This window comes from Lepisma saccharinum, chromosome 2, assembly GCF_977018435.1.
Source record: "Lepisma saccharinum chromosome 2, izLepSacc3.1, whole genome shotgun sequence".
Classification (NCBI taxonomy): domain Eukaryota; kingdom Metazoa; phylum Arthropoda; class Insecta; order Zygentoma; family Lepismatidae; genus Lepisma; species Lepisma saccharinum.
The window spans coordinates 127,485,017-127,502,227 of NC_139230.1; the positions used below are offsets into that span (position 1 = coordinate 127,485,017).

Sequence of the window (17,211 nt, forward strand, 5' to 3'; positions counted from 1 at the left end):
CCTGGGTCTCCTGTGTGGCAGTCAGACACCTTACTGACTAGACCACCATGGCTCAAAGATTAAAAATGGTGGAAGTTAATTTAGTTTATCCATTTTATGGGGCAAAATCGGTAAATATGTCACAAAATGATGTTCGATAGCTGAAAATAGTAGTGACTAGTTTCTAAAGGCATCATTAGGTGGCATCACAATCCAGCTTGATGATATTCATTTAGCAGTCACATGCATGAGCAGCTCAGTTTAAAAATTGTGTCTGTGCTCAAGAACTGTATGTGGAGATGGAACGGGTGAGGAGAAGATTCAAGCTGAGAGGCAAGTAACGATAGCATAGCAACTGCAATAGGGCATTTTCAAGGTTGAGCCTACAGCATAATGAATGATCTTTTGAATTTCTGAAAATTGTGCACATGGTGGCTGCAAACGTTTCACGGATATGTTGATCATGTGGCTGAGTCAGCAGCACAAAGACTTTTATGCAGCAGGTTTTTGGGAGACTGATAAAGGGATGGGATAAGTTTATCAATGTTGGTAGAGATTATTTTGGAAATTGAAAGCAGTTTTCAAGTCTGTAACTCACTTAGTATTTTTTCATGAACCTTTGTGAGGACTTACCTATGTATAATTACTTATATTCAATGCTTGAAGTAGAAAATTTGGCTAAGGGGATGCTTAAGTTGAGCCTGGATGCCTTGCAAAAATTTTTCTAGCCTGGGGTTTTCCATCCCTCTGCATCCTTCCTTGCTTTGAACATTGCTTATATTGGGAAATCAATTAGTTTCTACAGTACTTTCATCAGGAGATTTAGGGGTTTATTCTTCATTCAAAATGCTTATGGACGTGAATTATTTACATACAGAAATATTCTTCACTGGTAACATAATTCATGGTATGTATCCAATAATGAACAGTGCTTGAAGTGATTGGAACTGCATGCCCGTTGACAACCCCGATCTCAGTTACATTTATGTAAATTCTTTCCCTTGTATTTCAAGTGCATCTTAACACAGTAGAAAATGTGGGAATTTGTTTCCAGATACAGTATATTGTCCAGGATGGGAATTCATTGCCCTTTACTTCTTAATTTTTGTATTCCATTTTGTAAATTAGCCTTTGTATTCTTAGCACTCTTAAGCAAGTTGCAAATGCTTCCCTATTTCATATTTTTTTTACTAACCTATATTTTCTTCCAGATGGGTATTGCGTTCCTGCTGGTACCGAAATTGTAGATCAAAAAGAAGGAGAGATTTTATGCATCAAACATTTTGAAACTAACCAAAAAAATCACATCAATGGTGATTGGTGTTTCGTTTGTGTAAAAGGTAAGAGAATGCTTATCTCTATTTGTTGCACAAAGTATTAGTTAACTGTAATTTATGTGGTAATATTATTTCAGAATAACTATTTTATTTTTATGAGACTGATTAAGGAGGGAAGTTAAGAACAATTTCAAAATGATGTCCAAAACAAATTTCATATTTTTCTTCATTCTTTCTTTGTCATTTCTGGCCATATTCAGTTTCATTTTAATGTAACACGAAAAAAGTAAGCTGCAGTAGCGCAGTAGGGGAATCCATGCATGGTGTGCTTCTCCTCTACTGCATGATGGCATGTGTTTCCTTCATTTTAGTGTCTATGAGTGTGCATGCTTTGTGTTTGATATGTACCATTTTTTTCTTTTATGACAGTTGTATTTTATGTTTTGCAAGTCCAGTGATGGGTTCAACTTTTTTTTTTTTTTTTTTTGCATCTGTTAGGCACTGTTGAATTCTCTCATTGTTTGATCTGATGGATCTGCTGATGTAATGATCTTTGCCCTCACACTGCATCATAGACACCTGGGTTGTCGAAGGAGGAGAGGAAGTATCTTTTGTGTTTGTTTAGTTTGTCAACTATTTTGGCTGTTGGTTTGTGTGTTACTTGAATGTTTTAGGAGAGAAGGGCTGTGGAAAGACAATTGGATGTGATATAATGGTACAGGAGCAAACCATTTATTCTTGTTGTTGGGAGTTGGTTGTGGTTGTGTGGGCTGTCTGACCTGAATTTCTGCTTTACTACACCATAGTGTAAAGTTGGGATTCTGTGTATCCATGCTTTAGAGCTATTTTAGTAATGGTTGCTCTTTTGTCCCTTAGATATTCTTTCTCTGGACCAGTAGAAGAATGTTCTTTGGTAGAAGTTCAGTCACACAGTAGCCTTATATTGATTGCCTGCATCCAGTTTTCTGAATATAGTGGTTATCAATTCCTTAGATCCTGCTGCTGATGGTGAGGTCTAGGATGATTGATTTTGCCTGTTTTTTTGTATGAGAATATAGGATCGTCAACATATCTTCCATACCTGATGTATTGCATATTGCAGTTATGAAGCTTGGGGTATGTTTTTTTCTTCTGCCAGGTGCGTAACTATGTTAATTATGGGAGCTGATAGTGGATTTCCAATGACGAGCCTTCTGATTGTTGGTGGATATTCTTCTCGAAATGAAAATAATTGAATCTTAAGCAAATTTTGAGTTATTTGGTGGCCTTGGTTACTTCTGTTGCAGTGACTTTGTTTATTGTTAGCCATCTTTTAACTGAAGTTAGGGCTAGTTTTTTTTTATGGGCATTGAATTGTACATGTCCGCTATGTCAATGCTTGCAATTTTAGCTCTGTCTGTATTACAGCACCTTGAATACGTAGTGTGGAGAACAGCACTGTTCTGGGCTCTCTGGCAGGTTCCACTCAGATATGATACCGCTAGAGGTGCTGGTGTCTGTCCCACTGCATGGTATTCCTCTGCTTATAATGGAAGTAAATGGAGTTTTCGCTGCAATGTCTGATTGTTTTACATGAAGCATTTCTATGAATGTGATAATTGCTATGATATTTGTTACAGTGGTTGCAAATATGTTAACAAACATTCTAGACAAGTCTACCATGTCCTGTTATAATTATTTTCATTAATAATATAGGAAAAAATATACACGTGGAATGCTCTTCGTAACTAAATTTTTGTGTATGAATTAGGTTCATCAACATTATAATAATAATAATAATAATAATAATAATAATAATAATAATAATATCATCATCATCATTTCTTTTAAAGATATACACACTGAAGCATTTGTATTTTTGATATTTACTGTCTCTTTTCTTTCGCTTGAAACTAATTACGGTGATGATGATGATGATGATAATGATGATTGCATTAAATGGCAAGGAGAAACCCACAATACTTCCTTACTGCTATTGGCATGAATGTAAGGAAACTTTTTGACCAATGGGACAAGTGACATGGGATGTTCACACTGATGTGACTAGTGACATAGACACTTCCAGACTGTAAATAGCATTCATTGCGCATGAGGGTCCAGACTGTAAATAGCATTCATTGCGCATGAGGGTCCAAACATCAAATGTCATGTTCATATGTCGTATTCACGTGCTACTTGTTACTTTGGTCGTAAAGCTCCTTTAAGGAAGGGTGTCCAGACCGAAGCAACGTGTTACAGGGAGAGTTCCCAACTAAGTGACAAGCAACATGGTGCCTTCAGTCTATCAGCAAGCATTTGCTGCTAATTGTGTGAACATCAGATCTAGATGACACAGTAAACCGCACATTACAACAACAGATCTAGGTGACACGATAAGCCACACATGGTGCTTTGTTCCTTGTGTGTCGCTCAAACTGGGCCAATTCCTCAATAGCTTGCATTGTGTTGCTGTGGTTTGTTGTTTACACATGCATGATACAATGACTGATTTGCTTAGGGAGATTGCGCACCAAAGCGACAAGCGGAACCCAACACTTTTTGCTTGAGGATTTCACGAACCGAATGCTGGCCTGTGCTGCCCATCATGCTGCTACGATGTGTAATGTTGCTCTCTTGATTGGCTTGTTTCCAAGCAATGTGTTTCATGTGTTGCTTTGGTATGAATGTTTCCGTGGACAGAAGGACCCATGTCACTTTGGTGTGATATCCCCATATCGTTTGCTGCGTGTAGCTTTGGTCTAAAATCTCCTTGAGGAAACTGTGTAGTCAGAGCTTGTGTCCCTATGGTTCGAAAGTCTGCATTGATTTCCGACTGCTTGCTTCCAAGCGACAATTGTGGTTTGTCGCCTCGGTATGAAATATCTCTCAGGATACTATTTTTATTCTAATACCATAGAGAAATAAGCTCTAGTATACAATCCAACACCTGACGTCCGGAATGACATTGCTATGTTTCTTGTGTTACGCATACTATTTAATTATTTTATTTTAATTTTCTTTCCAAATTAATGCCATTTCATGACTGCAAATCACTCCACAAATATAACCGTTTCCATCAATTCATGTACCGCCTTTCAAGACAAACAAATCTACACAATATATTCCAAAAAGTAACTAAGCTACGTTACTTTCATAAGAAAATTAGCAGCGATATTTATCGCACTGCCGTCTATGTTGCCATCCATCTCAGGAACCAGTTTCTTGGGTCGTTTTCCACACTACATGTTCAAGGTACAGTGTACAGTGTAAATCTTATGTAAGGCCTCACTTTTGGCCTCACCTTTTACAAAAAAACCCAACAAAAACCGATATTGAATTGGAAACACTGCAGCATCAATGCTGAAACTATGCAAGTTAAGGAAGAGCTGCACAGCTGTCAGTAGTGAACACCACACAGAAGAGCAATGGTAACCATGAGTCATCAAGGAATTAGCACAGCGTTTCTTTCTTTGGTCATTCGGCTTCAGAAGAAATATTTGTTGTCCATTTTGAGCTCTCAAGAAATCAGGGTCTGTGTTGGCGATTTACTTCCTTCATTAATGAAAATAGGTTGTTAATTTTTTTTTTTTTTTCTCTTTTGTCATTAGCTCTAAAACAAATATAAAAAGAAAACGAGCAAATGTCATTTCTTTTGACACGTGACAGTCATGTGGTATTTTTGCTATTTTTACGAACATATTATATCCCTCTTGTTTAATTTCAACAATAAGGACGAATGTTGGAGTGACCAGATAAAATGAACAAACACAATATGCTCTTAAATATTACCCAAGCTTCGAAAATAGATGCCGTCCCCACTGGCAGAGTGGTTATCACATCGCGCTACGATGCCAGGGGTCATGCATTCGAATCCTGGCCTGTGCATGTATTTGTGAGTGTCCATTCATCAATTTCATCATATAGTCACTAATCCCCATATTTGATTGAGTTTGCATTTTAAGTCCACTCTATGCACAGTAAGGCTAATCGGGACTGGACCTAGAGTTTACAGTGGGATCCGAGCCACTATGTGCCTCCACCGGGTATCGAACCCAGGAACCCTTAATCATAAGGCAACGATGCTATCACTGTGCCATCGGGGAGGCCTCCCCCATATTTGCAACTTAGCCAAAAGTGGCACAAGATGCAAAGTAAAATAAAGCAAATCAATCAATCGAACATAGGGTCTCTGGTTTCATAATTTTCGATCAGGAAGAAATATTGAAAAACGCAGGGACACAATGACCAATTGATTTATTTATTTTACTTTGCTTTTCTTCCACTTTTGAGTAATCACATAGATTAGGATGAAAGGTGTGTTAACCCATATATTCCCGAATTATTTTATGTTGACAATTTTTGTCAAATTTATGTATTTTACTCAATTATGACTACAGATCATCAGGAAATCAGAACTAATGGAAAATCGTTCTGTCTTCAGGCTAGGGGAGGGTGCGTCAAAAACAACCCAATAGGAATACCGATGCTATGCATGGGTCATTTTCGACCCAATGGGAAAATAGGGATAAAATTCGTAACAATATAGGCACTGGCGATTCATTCATGCAATCACTCACTCACTAACTCACACTCTCTCTCTCTCATTCGCTCACTCTCTCTCACACACACACACTCATTCATTCTTTCTCCAACTTTGATACCAATAAATAAAGAAAACACATATATTTGATGTCCAGTTTTTCACTTTGTTATGCCAGTTTATATTCTGTTGGCAGCATATCACAAGAAAATAAAACATAACAATAGTTACTTGATTATACACAAAATATAGCGTATTGTAATATCACACATCTTTTCTCACTTCATGAGTACATTACTTCTTTTGAAAATTTTTAGAACATTTATCGTAGAGAAATACATTGCACTGGCTGCAATACATATTGCTTTTGTTTTTGCAGCTGGCACATCTTTACATATATTCCTTCTCTTTCATCATGTGATTTATTCTGAAGCACTTTATGCTAGATGGTGGCTCTCGGGATGTGCTTAGAGAGGAAAGCCTACTCGAAGAATCTCTTGTTATTCCATATCCTGCCAAAGTCACTGTAGCAACACTTCTTCTAAACTGTAACACATCTCCATTGTAGCCTGCATGTTGAGCTAGCAACTAAGAATTTACAACAGCCAATTTACAACAATTTACCACCCAAGAAATCAATGGAATGGACAACATTTTACCTCTTATTGGGGTACATATAGTTTGTATATAGTATACAGGGTGGTGCAAAATTCCATTTACAACGCGGAGGAGGTGAATCGCCAAGTGAAATGAAGACGAAAATGTAAATGAAATTTTGTCGAATGACGCACTGTGTCAGAGCTAGAGGATGTCGAAATAGTGTGAAAATGGACTTCACACCTCCATATGCCGACAAATAGTACACATAAAGAAGATGCGGCACGATATCCCCAAAGAAAACACACCTGGGCTAGCGAATGATGCACAAATCGCGTGTCGAAAATGAATGCGGCAGGGATTCCCCACAAGAAGTGAGGGATTCCCGGGAATATGTCCGACATGGAACGCAGGTATCAAATGGGGGTACAAAGGGAAATGACGGAGGTCACAGCACATGAAGAACATTTCGCCAGGAAGTGTCCGAAAAGCAGGCTGCAGAAGAGGATTCCCCAGAGAAGAGGGGACACAGACAACATGTGCAAGAGGTGTATGATGACACACACGTACACAAGTAGTATTCTTTATTGGCTGTTGGAATGACATACGATACATATCACAGACATTGTTGAAAATGTCCGCCAGCCACATCTACACATAGACGGCATCGTCGTAGCAGGGACGCTCTGGTATGCTCAAATACGTTGGGCATGTCAGTGATCATCCCATCAACGACGGTAACTCGAGCAACGAGGTACTCCACACCATCCACCGGGGTTTCTTAGACCAGCCTCTTCATTACGCCCCACAAGAAGAAATCTAGCATTATGAGGTCGGGTGACCGAGGTGGCCACAAAACAGGTCCACGCCTACCAATCCATCTATCACCGTATGTATTGTTGAGTACAGCTCTGGCTCGGCGGTCAAAATGTGCAGGGGCACCGTCATGTTGATACCATACATCTTGCTTAATTGCAAGGGGTACATTTTCCAACAGTTCAGGTAGAACTTCCCGTAGGAACACATAATAGTTCCCACCGGACAAAGCATTGGGCAACACGTACGGACCTATCAGGTTGTCCCCGACAATGCCACACCACACATTCACTGCGAACCGTCGCTGAAAATGACGCTCAATGATTGCATGCGGGTTTTGCACATCCCACACGTGACTATTATGGGTATTCAACACGCCTTCCCTGGTGAATAGTGCCACAACACTGCATTTGGAAAATTGGGGTTTGCAAGGATTTGTTGCAAATACCACTGACAAAAATCAATGCGTAGGGGAAAGTCCGTCGGCTGCAGGTGTTGCACCCTCTGCACTATGTATGGGTGCATGCCCTCATCGTGCAGCACGCGTAACACATTGGTATGGTGCGTGTGTCGCACATGGGCAATGGCACGGGTGCTGGTGCCTGGCGTCTCCTCTATCCTGTCCAACACTTCCTCCTCAAATTGGACACTGCGCGGTCTGCCACGATCCCACACCCTAGGTCGTACAGATCCAGTTTCACGTAAACGAGAAACTCCTGTTGAAACAGGACATGCGATGGTAGGCGCCGATTTGGAAATCGTTCGCGAGACACACGCCTTGCCTGATGGCTGTTTTGGTGTGTCTCACAGTAAAGGATATGTATATCGACAAGCTCGTTGGTGGTGTATGTCGCCATTGTCAGGCTCACAAAGGAACACACGAATATGTACGAAACTAACTTGTGATGTACCGTTCACGACTACAGCACTAAACAGAACACTCCACACAGGTGTCCACCCCGTACAGACAACACAGATGGAACACTACGTACTTCCTAACGGTCACTTTAGCAATGTGCTCAATTTCACAACACGCCTCAGGAAGAACACCTTGCGATAACACGCGTAACTGACAGGCAGATCGCTAGTCGCGTACTCTGACACATTCCTTGTACATACTTATACCAGCGATAGCGGGCCGTGACAGGTAGCATCCCGCTGAGCGCCTCTAGCGGAGCTTTATGTACTACTACGTCTTCCGTCGTAGTATTTGGAGCCGATATCAGTTCGTGCTGGTCGTTCTCTCATGTGTACGTACGAATTTCATTTCTACGTACAGCCTTGGATACTACTTGTGTACGTGTGTGTCATCATAGTACACCTCTTGCACATGTTGTATGTGTCCCCTCTTCTCTGGGGAATCCTCTTCTGCAGCCTGCTTTTCGGACACTTCCTGGCGAAATGTTCTTCATGTGCTGTGACCTCCATCATTTCCCTTTGTACCCCCATTTGATACCTGCGTTCCATGTCGGACATATTCCCGGGAATCCCTCACTTCTTGTGGGGAATCCCTGCCGCATTCATTTTCGACACGCGATTTGTGCATCATTCGCTAGCCCAGGTGTGTTTTCTTTGGGGATATCGTGCCGCATCTTCTTTAAGAGTACTATTTGTCGGCATATGAAGGTGTGAAGTTCATTTTCACACTATTTCGACATCCTCTAGCTCTGACACGGTGCGTCATTCGACAAAATTCCATTTATATTTTCCTCTTCATTTCACTTGGCGATTCACCTCCTACGCGTTGTAAATGGAATTTTGCACCACCCTGTATAGAGTACTCCAGGTTGAGGTCTAATCGATCAACGCCACCTATGTTGGTATTTTTCAATCCAATAACATCATGCATTTTGATTTGTACTCTCCCTCCAGCAGCAAAGGTCTACTTGTCAGTTTGGGAGGCGAGGCAAATTACACAGTGCAACAAAATTTGAACTTTGTGTCTTGCCGTGAGATGAAAGAAAGTGTTCTTTACTAAATCAAATACGCTGATTACGAAAATGAAATCAGAAATGTTCCATCACGTACCAATTTTTCTGGAAAAGATATGCTACATGTACCACTTAAACTATATTTCATATAGTTAGCAATATATTGTAATTCATGAAAAACAAAGTAGCAACTTTCGCGACACTTGGAAACTACTTCATTACAGTACAGGAGGATCCTGTAGCTGGATTAAATACCAGATCATGGAACAAAATTAATTGTTTGTATTACAAAACATAAAAAAAGGGTACGAGAAAGCTGCAAAAAGCTTGAAATGTATTTCCAAGTTAGAAACATGTTCTGGAAACTTTCCATTTGTGGGTGGATGGTGAAACTTCTTGTAGGAGTGTCCAGCAGTAATCTGCCAAAAGGTTTGGTGACCTTATATCCCTTATATCAACTTTTCATCTCTGCGATATCTTGGTAAAATCGCTCACCATGTTCGTCACTCACATCTCCAAGATTAGATGGGAAAACATCCAAATGAGAATGCAGGAAATGTATTTTCAAATACATGTTGCACCCCATAGCCTTGTAACAGTCCAGCATGTGTTCCGTCAGTTCCCTGTAATTTTCAGACCTGACGTGTAACAAGAAATTGTTGTATACATCTTTGAAGGCAAGCCAAATTGCCTTCTCAGTATCTGTCAGCAACTCTTCAAAGGTTATGTCTTTCATCAAGTCACGAATCGGAGGTCCAATGAAAATACCTTCTTTAAGTTTTGCATTATTAATCGCAGGATATTCGGACAGTAAAAATTGATAACCTCTGCCATCTTTGTCCATTGCTTTCACAAAATTCTTCATGAAGCCCAATTTCAGATGAAGCAGTGGTAACAGCACACAGTCTTTGTCAATACATTTTTCTCCCGGATTGAAGCTTTCTCTCGAAGGCCACTGTTTCACTGCATAATGGTCTTTCCTTTCCCTACTGTCCCAGTAACACAAGAAACAGCAATATTTTGTGTAACCAGTCTGCATTCCCAGCACAACCCCAGAACTTTGAGATCACCACAGATTTTGCATTTGTGGTTTGAATAGCCAATATACAGTGCGTCCATTTCGATCTGCAGCCGAGAGATCAGGAGAAACGTGGCGGGCTGCGCTGACGGAGATGCCGACATTTGAGGCCTGTAATGCCCGCTTATTTTTGTGGACATCTTGCAAAACGAGCACTAACCTGTGTTATAACATGCAAAAGTTCTTCTGTAATTCTTCCAAGTTCCACCCTTATATACACAAATAAATACACTTTAGAAATTATATTAAGAGCCACAGATAATACTCTGTAAAACATTTTAATCATAGTTTTGACCAGTAACGTCCTGCTTAAGTTTATATCCTTGAAAGAGTTTTGTGTCGATGGGGATCGTTTGGAGGTTTCGAATGTGCAACACTGTATCAAGATTACGCTGCAGACGAACCGTTAAAAGCTAATGGTGTTCGTGAGCTTCCTTGCAATCCGAAATCTCCTAGCTCAAGTTTTTTGTTCCTTCGCGACTACAGAGCTGTGAATATAGTGGCAGGCAGATGTAAACCAAGAGCGTGTTAATTTCGTACTGTGCGTAAGAATGTTATTCTTGGTTACTTGCCGTTACTTGTTTGTGTTATTGCAGTGTGTATGTGTGTTGTGTCAGTCAGACGATTGGAATGCCAGCTGCAAGGTTCACGTTAGAACAAAGAATTTTTATGTATGACACTTACGTGAAAACAGACTCGTGTCGAGACGTGTGTAGGCAATTTGTACAGAAATTCCCAGGCATTTCACCTCCACATAGAGATACGGTTAGACGTCTTGTCCTTAAATTACGAGAAACTGGATCGTTAAATTTTAAAACACCTTAGCAAAAACGACGGATTCTAACCGAAGCAAAACTCGATGAAATTGGTGCAGCGTTAGAACGTTCTCCAAACAAACCTCTACGCCGTGTTTCACAGGAGGTGGGCATGTCAAAATCATCAGCACATACAGCCACTAAGCTACTAAAATTAAAACCGTACAGAGTTTCTATAGTGCAAGAATTACGGCCCCCTGACAACGTAAGTAAAGTAAATTTCTGTAATTGGGTTTTGCAGAATATTGTAGATGGTATTGCTGATCCACAGTTAATAATTTTTTCGGATGAGGCATGGTTTCACTTGCGTGGTCATGTTTGTTCACAGAACAATAGATACTGGAGCACTGAAAATCCCCGAATAATACACGAAGTTCCGTTACACGATGCAAAAATTGGTGTGTGGTGTGCTGTAAGTGCCAAAAGAATAATAGGGCCTATATTTTTTGAAGACACAATAAATTCAGAGAGGTACCGCACACAAATACTCGCGCCGTTTTTTCAGTTGTTATCAGATAATGAGAGACAATATGGGTATTTTCAACAAGATTCGGCCACAGCCCATACCGCCGCTGATTCTTTGGATGCTATAAGGGAGGTGTTTGATGACAGAATAATTTCAAGAGGTTTATGGCCTTCACGTTCGCCAGATCTTACCGTATGTGACTATTATTTGTGGGGAACCTTGAAAAATAGAGTCTACCGAAATAACCCTCATAGCATCGACGAACTAAAAGACAATATAAGGGCAGAATTATGGAAGAAGAACTTTTGCGTGTGAATCAAAATTTCATCAAACGATGCCAGGAATGTGTGAATGTAGGTGGACATCACTTTGAACAACTCTTATAACACAGGTTAGTGCTAGTTTTGCAATATTTACATAAATGTCTGCATATGTCCATAAAAATATGCGGGCATTAGAGGCCGCAAATGTCGGCACCTCCGTCAGCGTCGCCCGCCACGTTTCTCCCGATCTCTCGGCTGCAGATCGAAATGGACGCACGGTACTTCAGAAGCAGTCTCATTTTCTCATAGGTTTCTTTTAACTGAATGAAATGGGCCACTGGTATCGAAGGTTTCTCGTTTCTGTTATGCAAAAGAACAGCTTTGAGACTGCTTTTTGAGGAATCTATGAATAGATTCAAATTGTGAGTCATTCCAAAATCTGTAAGCAGCCCATTTATGTCATTATACTATACCAGACACACTGCCATTGAGAAAAAAGTGGAAAGACCAAGCTGTCGTTTACGGAAATATATACTAGTGTTTGGTTGTAGCAGGGTTTTTTTCTTGAAGACGAGACCCAAGCAATTCTGATTGCCTTTTTGAAAGGCTTAGATCTCTTACAAGATCATTCAATGCTGTCTGTGACAATGGCTGTGGTTGAGGCTGTGATTTAGATGGCATGTAATCACGAAGATCTATTGGTTGGTCACTACCATCTTCTGTTTCATCTTCCAGTCTATTCCATTGGTGGTTTTGGAACTGGGAGAGAATCGGAATGCGGAACTGGGCACACTGCAGATTCCAAATTTGGATATGAACCTGTGTGTTTTGATTTACTTGAGATGCCAGTTAGTTTCATTAAACAAAAGTAGCAATCTGTTATGTGGTCTCTAGGTGCCCTCTACAACTGCGGTACGGCAAATGGCATAGATGGTTGGGTTCCATGCAACCAGCCTCTTAAATAGTAACGTGAGCAACAGTTCTGTGGTGCCCAACACTTACCCTCATCTACCTTTGATTCAAAATACAACTCGTTCGCCTTTTTGACAATGGAAATGGGATGTCTTTGGGACTTCATCGTAAACTCACCACACACATAACAGAAAAGATTTGGCGAATTAACACACATCCTAGCCATCGCTGAACACAAGAAACACGCGAACACACATAAACAGCATTTTTCACGTTAGGAGTTTTGCAGGACACGCCACTGCAGGAACAGACACTGCTTGATCCCACTAGACACTGATGCAAATAACTACAACTCCACTATACCACAACCAAGTGGCTACCCTCTTCACCCCCTACCCTATGCACTGTTGAGCCCTAGTAACAAGCTGTGCTGATAAGCACCGCGACAACAATAACATGCAGTTGCGAGCTGATAAAATTGCGTTTCCAGAGAAAAGTTTAGGTGATAGCGAAAAACTGTTTTCCTTATCATCATCAGGGCACTAAACTCAATAGGAATAACATGTTTTTGTTCTGCGGCAATTTTCATTGTCACACAGTGTTATCAGTTGTCATTATTACTTTTCACTCTTGCCTCAAGAGGACAAAGAAATATAGTATTTTCTCTATGTTGTGGTTCCGCTTCAAAGTGATCAAGTATATCAGCTAGCGTAACAACAGAGGTCTGTCAGTAAAGAGAAACACATGTTTTTGTACAAGTGAGTAACATGATTTTTTCTTCATGATAAAAAATGACAAAAATGCCTATATGGTATATTTCAAGTCGAATAAAATAATAATTCATAAATTTGGAAATTACAATAATAACCCATGGTGCAATAGTCCATTGAGGTCCTGGGCCCACCTACCGACTGAAGACTTCACTCCCCCTGATCCTACTCATTCACTCACCTGATGTGGGAGATCATCCAAACTGTTATGGTATGACGTGTGGTCACCACGACAAGCCCCCAGTCTTCATTGTAGGTTTGCATGAGCAGGTTACGCTTGTCATTTGTAGCTCTCCAATCTCCTCATGATTGTGGGTGGCCACTGGTCCCATGCCCAGTCCGAAATCTCTGGAGAAAAGTTGTTACACTTTCCCCCAGGAGACTCGAACCAGAGCCCAAAGCATTACACATTAGACTGCATGGTCTATTATGCATAAATTCATATAATGTATGAAGTGTGCATGCAAACCTTACAAGCCTAAAAAAAATAGTAGAACATAGTGAAGAATTCCAGAAGACAAGACATAAAATGTGATTACTCCATTAGCAACGATATTCCCATTGGATCAAAAACGACCAACCTGATGAAAACACATCATTGTTCGAGATAATGAACACATGTCACAAAACTGTAATTTAAAACCACAACTAGCATTATTTAGGAATCATATTATAAAAAGAATTTGGTAAATTATGAGAAAATTAAAACTGCACTTAATTTTCTTTTGACAATGGTATTATAGCTTTCCAGTGGCTGCAGTGGCTCAGTCGGTAACGCATCTGACTACCATGCTCAAGGTCCCGGATTCGATCACTGGCCGGTTCAAATCCGGGAAGTTTTCTAACATTGGAAGCGGCTGCGGCGCCCACCCAGCGTCGAATGACATGAGTACCTGGGCTAAACCCTGGGGTGTAAAGGTGGTCAGGGGCATGATGCTGATCACATGACCCCCACTCACGACCGGATCAAGAAAGTGTGGGGCGTTACCCCCACACCTCCTATATGCCTTCATGGCGTGGTGCTAAACACAGGGGAGCACTTTACCTTATTATAGCTTTTCCCATGATCAGTGTGCTCCCAAATTCAACACCAACTGCATACGTCATAATTTTGAAAAATCAGAATCCACTTTCAACAATTATGAAAATTATAGTATGCACTTTAATTCCAACTCATATATAAGAAAGATAAATTAGTAACAAAATGAATAGTTAACAAAAGAATATTGAAGTGCGCAATGGGTCGAAAATGACCCAATGGGAATAGATGAAATTTGTGAAAGGGCAATCACAAATGTAGGACACAGCCCAAACCCCACAGACCATTATACTGGCCTTGTGTCTAGATGCCAGATCCTCGTTAGTCTGCAAAATACACTCCATGGTCACAATGATGTAAACATTCATAAAATAAATTTCTATATCATTCTCCCCTCCCCTTCGCCCCGAGAAACATCATATGCACATTCTGTGATATGTTCATTACTTCTCAGGAACCACTCGCGGCCTTCAACTAGTTTATCCTAAAAAAATAAAAAACTGCAGGTTAGGATGTTAACAGATACTTGAGGGACAATATCCAAAGAATACTGTCACATACGCAGAATGCAAAACATTTCTGCTTTCTCATTTCTACTACAACCCTGGCGAAAAAAGGTGGCTGGAGCATGGTGCTGATCGTATCACCTCCAAAATGACCATGCTCGAGAATATGCGGGGCCCTACGGTAGTGTGCCTTCATGGCACTGTGCTACACACACAAGGAACTTTACCTAACCTTTACTACTACTAACTACTCATGCCAGGAATTTTGGTATTTTTTATACTTTTTATTTGCCCATTGCTAACCTGGTTCATTCCCAGCCATAACAGCAATTAGTCGATGCAATAAAAATACATCAAACTTAAAAAGAAACAGGTGTCGACGTGAGAAGAAAGGGGTATAGGTGTGTGTGTGCATGCACACACACACAGACAGAGAGAGGGAAGGGTAGGAACACCAAATTCTTCCACAAACTGCCCAGAACATGCCTGACAAGAATCCAACAGAAATCTTTCCGGAAATAGTTTACGTGCACATAGGGTAGTGATGGCCTTGTCTACAACTGCCTTCCCCCACTTTCTTATCCAATACAGGAATAATGAAGTGTTTCCAACTACCTTGCAATCTAACTAAGAGGAGGGAGACCTTTTTTTAAAGTTCGCCAGTGTACTATGGATGTTACCAGGTTTTTAGCATCAGTACACATGTGTTAGTTTGTGGCTGAATTGGGATTTTCTGCTTTTGAGTCAATCAGTAAGGTTTACTTTAGGCTGGTTGAAGCCAGGTATAATGAGGCACATTGGAATTCCTGGTTTGTTTGTTTTGGGGATGCCATAAGCAATTGCAGATGAAGGGCGGGGGTTGAGGAGGGATTTGTGGTGTTCTTGTCTGAGCATTGCACTGGTTTTCACCACGTGTTTTACTATCTGTTGTTTCTGTATCTGACACTACAGGAGTCACTGTTTAGGTTTTCCTTGGAGCCTAACTTTGGTGGGGGGAGGGGTGGGGAATCAAAAGTTTTTCCATACTATAAAAATAATGTTGAGGAATCACAAAAATCCTTCTTTATTTTTTGTTCCTCAGCTTCGAGGAGGTTAACAGAAATACTCTTGTCAATTTCAACATCTGAAAATTTTAGGATGCAAGTGTTCAATCTTTTATGCCAAAAAAGAATACCATAATTATGTTGTTTTATTTTCCAAGCCATTATTTAATGGAATAATGTCACAGATTTATTACTCGCATTACATACATTAACAGTTTTTTTTTGGGGGGGGGGGGGGGTGGCATACACAAAATTATCTACAATGATTTTGCAAAGTTTTCCTCAATGCAGAGCATTCTACTTCTCATTACCAAGCTGATTACGAAGGTTACACTTTATGCTGGAAAATGTTCTTTCACATCCAGTTGTTGATGGGGATATGCATATTACAATAACACAAAGCTTATAAGGTCCATGAAAGGCAATTTTGAATGTTTCAACCGTTACAAGCAGCTGTTGAAAGGCCCTTATTTTGAGTTTCCTTTACTTAATTTATTTTTTAGGTGATCAAAAAAACTGAAACAACCATGTGAATATTCAAAAGAAGCTACTAGTATGGTAGTTGTACTTACTGGATAATAGATTCTGTTATTTATTATTATGATTTCCATCATTCGATGATTTTCATAGCAGTGTTACCTCAGTTACTTATTTTTACTATAGTGATTGAGAATAACATACTTATGTAAGTGACATATCAATTCAAATTTGATACATGAGTAGGTAGTTACTTAAATTAATTATTACAACTGTAGAAAAATAAAATTTGTTATTTTTTAATAGACTGATATGAAGGCAGTATTTTGAACGAAAAATATATATATCACCGACTCAAGGATAATAATTGTCGTGAACATGATCTATAACCAGATTTTCTGAACATTTATATAATTATGACTTATACATCATTAAGATAAAATAATTCTTCTTTGTATAAATGACGTTTCCACTAAAATTTATGTACTACAATTTTAAAAACTACACCATAGAGACACGACCCTTGTGTGTTCTCATGTTCATTCAGTTTAAGCCTCGGCTGGATGTTTCTCTCAACAGCTGAAAACTGCTTCTCCTTCTAGTGACAAAATCTCCTATAATATGCTTCCAATTTTGGTGATACTCTGCAAGGCTTTTGTAGTAGGATACATGAAGTTATGTAGATTCTAAGGAAACAATATGGGGTTCTAGTCGTGAATTTAT

At 39.9% G+C, this 17,211-nt stretch overlaps 1 protein-coding gene across 2 annotated transcripts in view; it reads left to right on the top strand.

The window, feature by feature from the left end:
• LOC145984493 (histone-lysine N-methyltransferase NSD2-like) overlaps nucleotides 1-17,211 on the top strand; it is a 514,670-nt gene that overhangs the window by 136,782 nt on the left and 360,677 nt on the right. For both annotated transcript variants that reach the window (XM_083118148.1, XM_083118150.1), the window contains exon 6: nucleotides 1,191-1,319. In XM_083118148.1, the coding sequence (XP_082974274.1) occupies nucleotides 1,191-1,319 (129 nt within the window). The remainder of the gene's footprint in view (nucleotides 1-1,190; nucleotides 1,320-17,211) is intronic.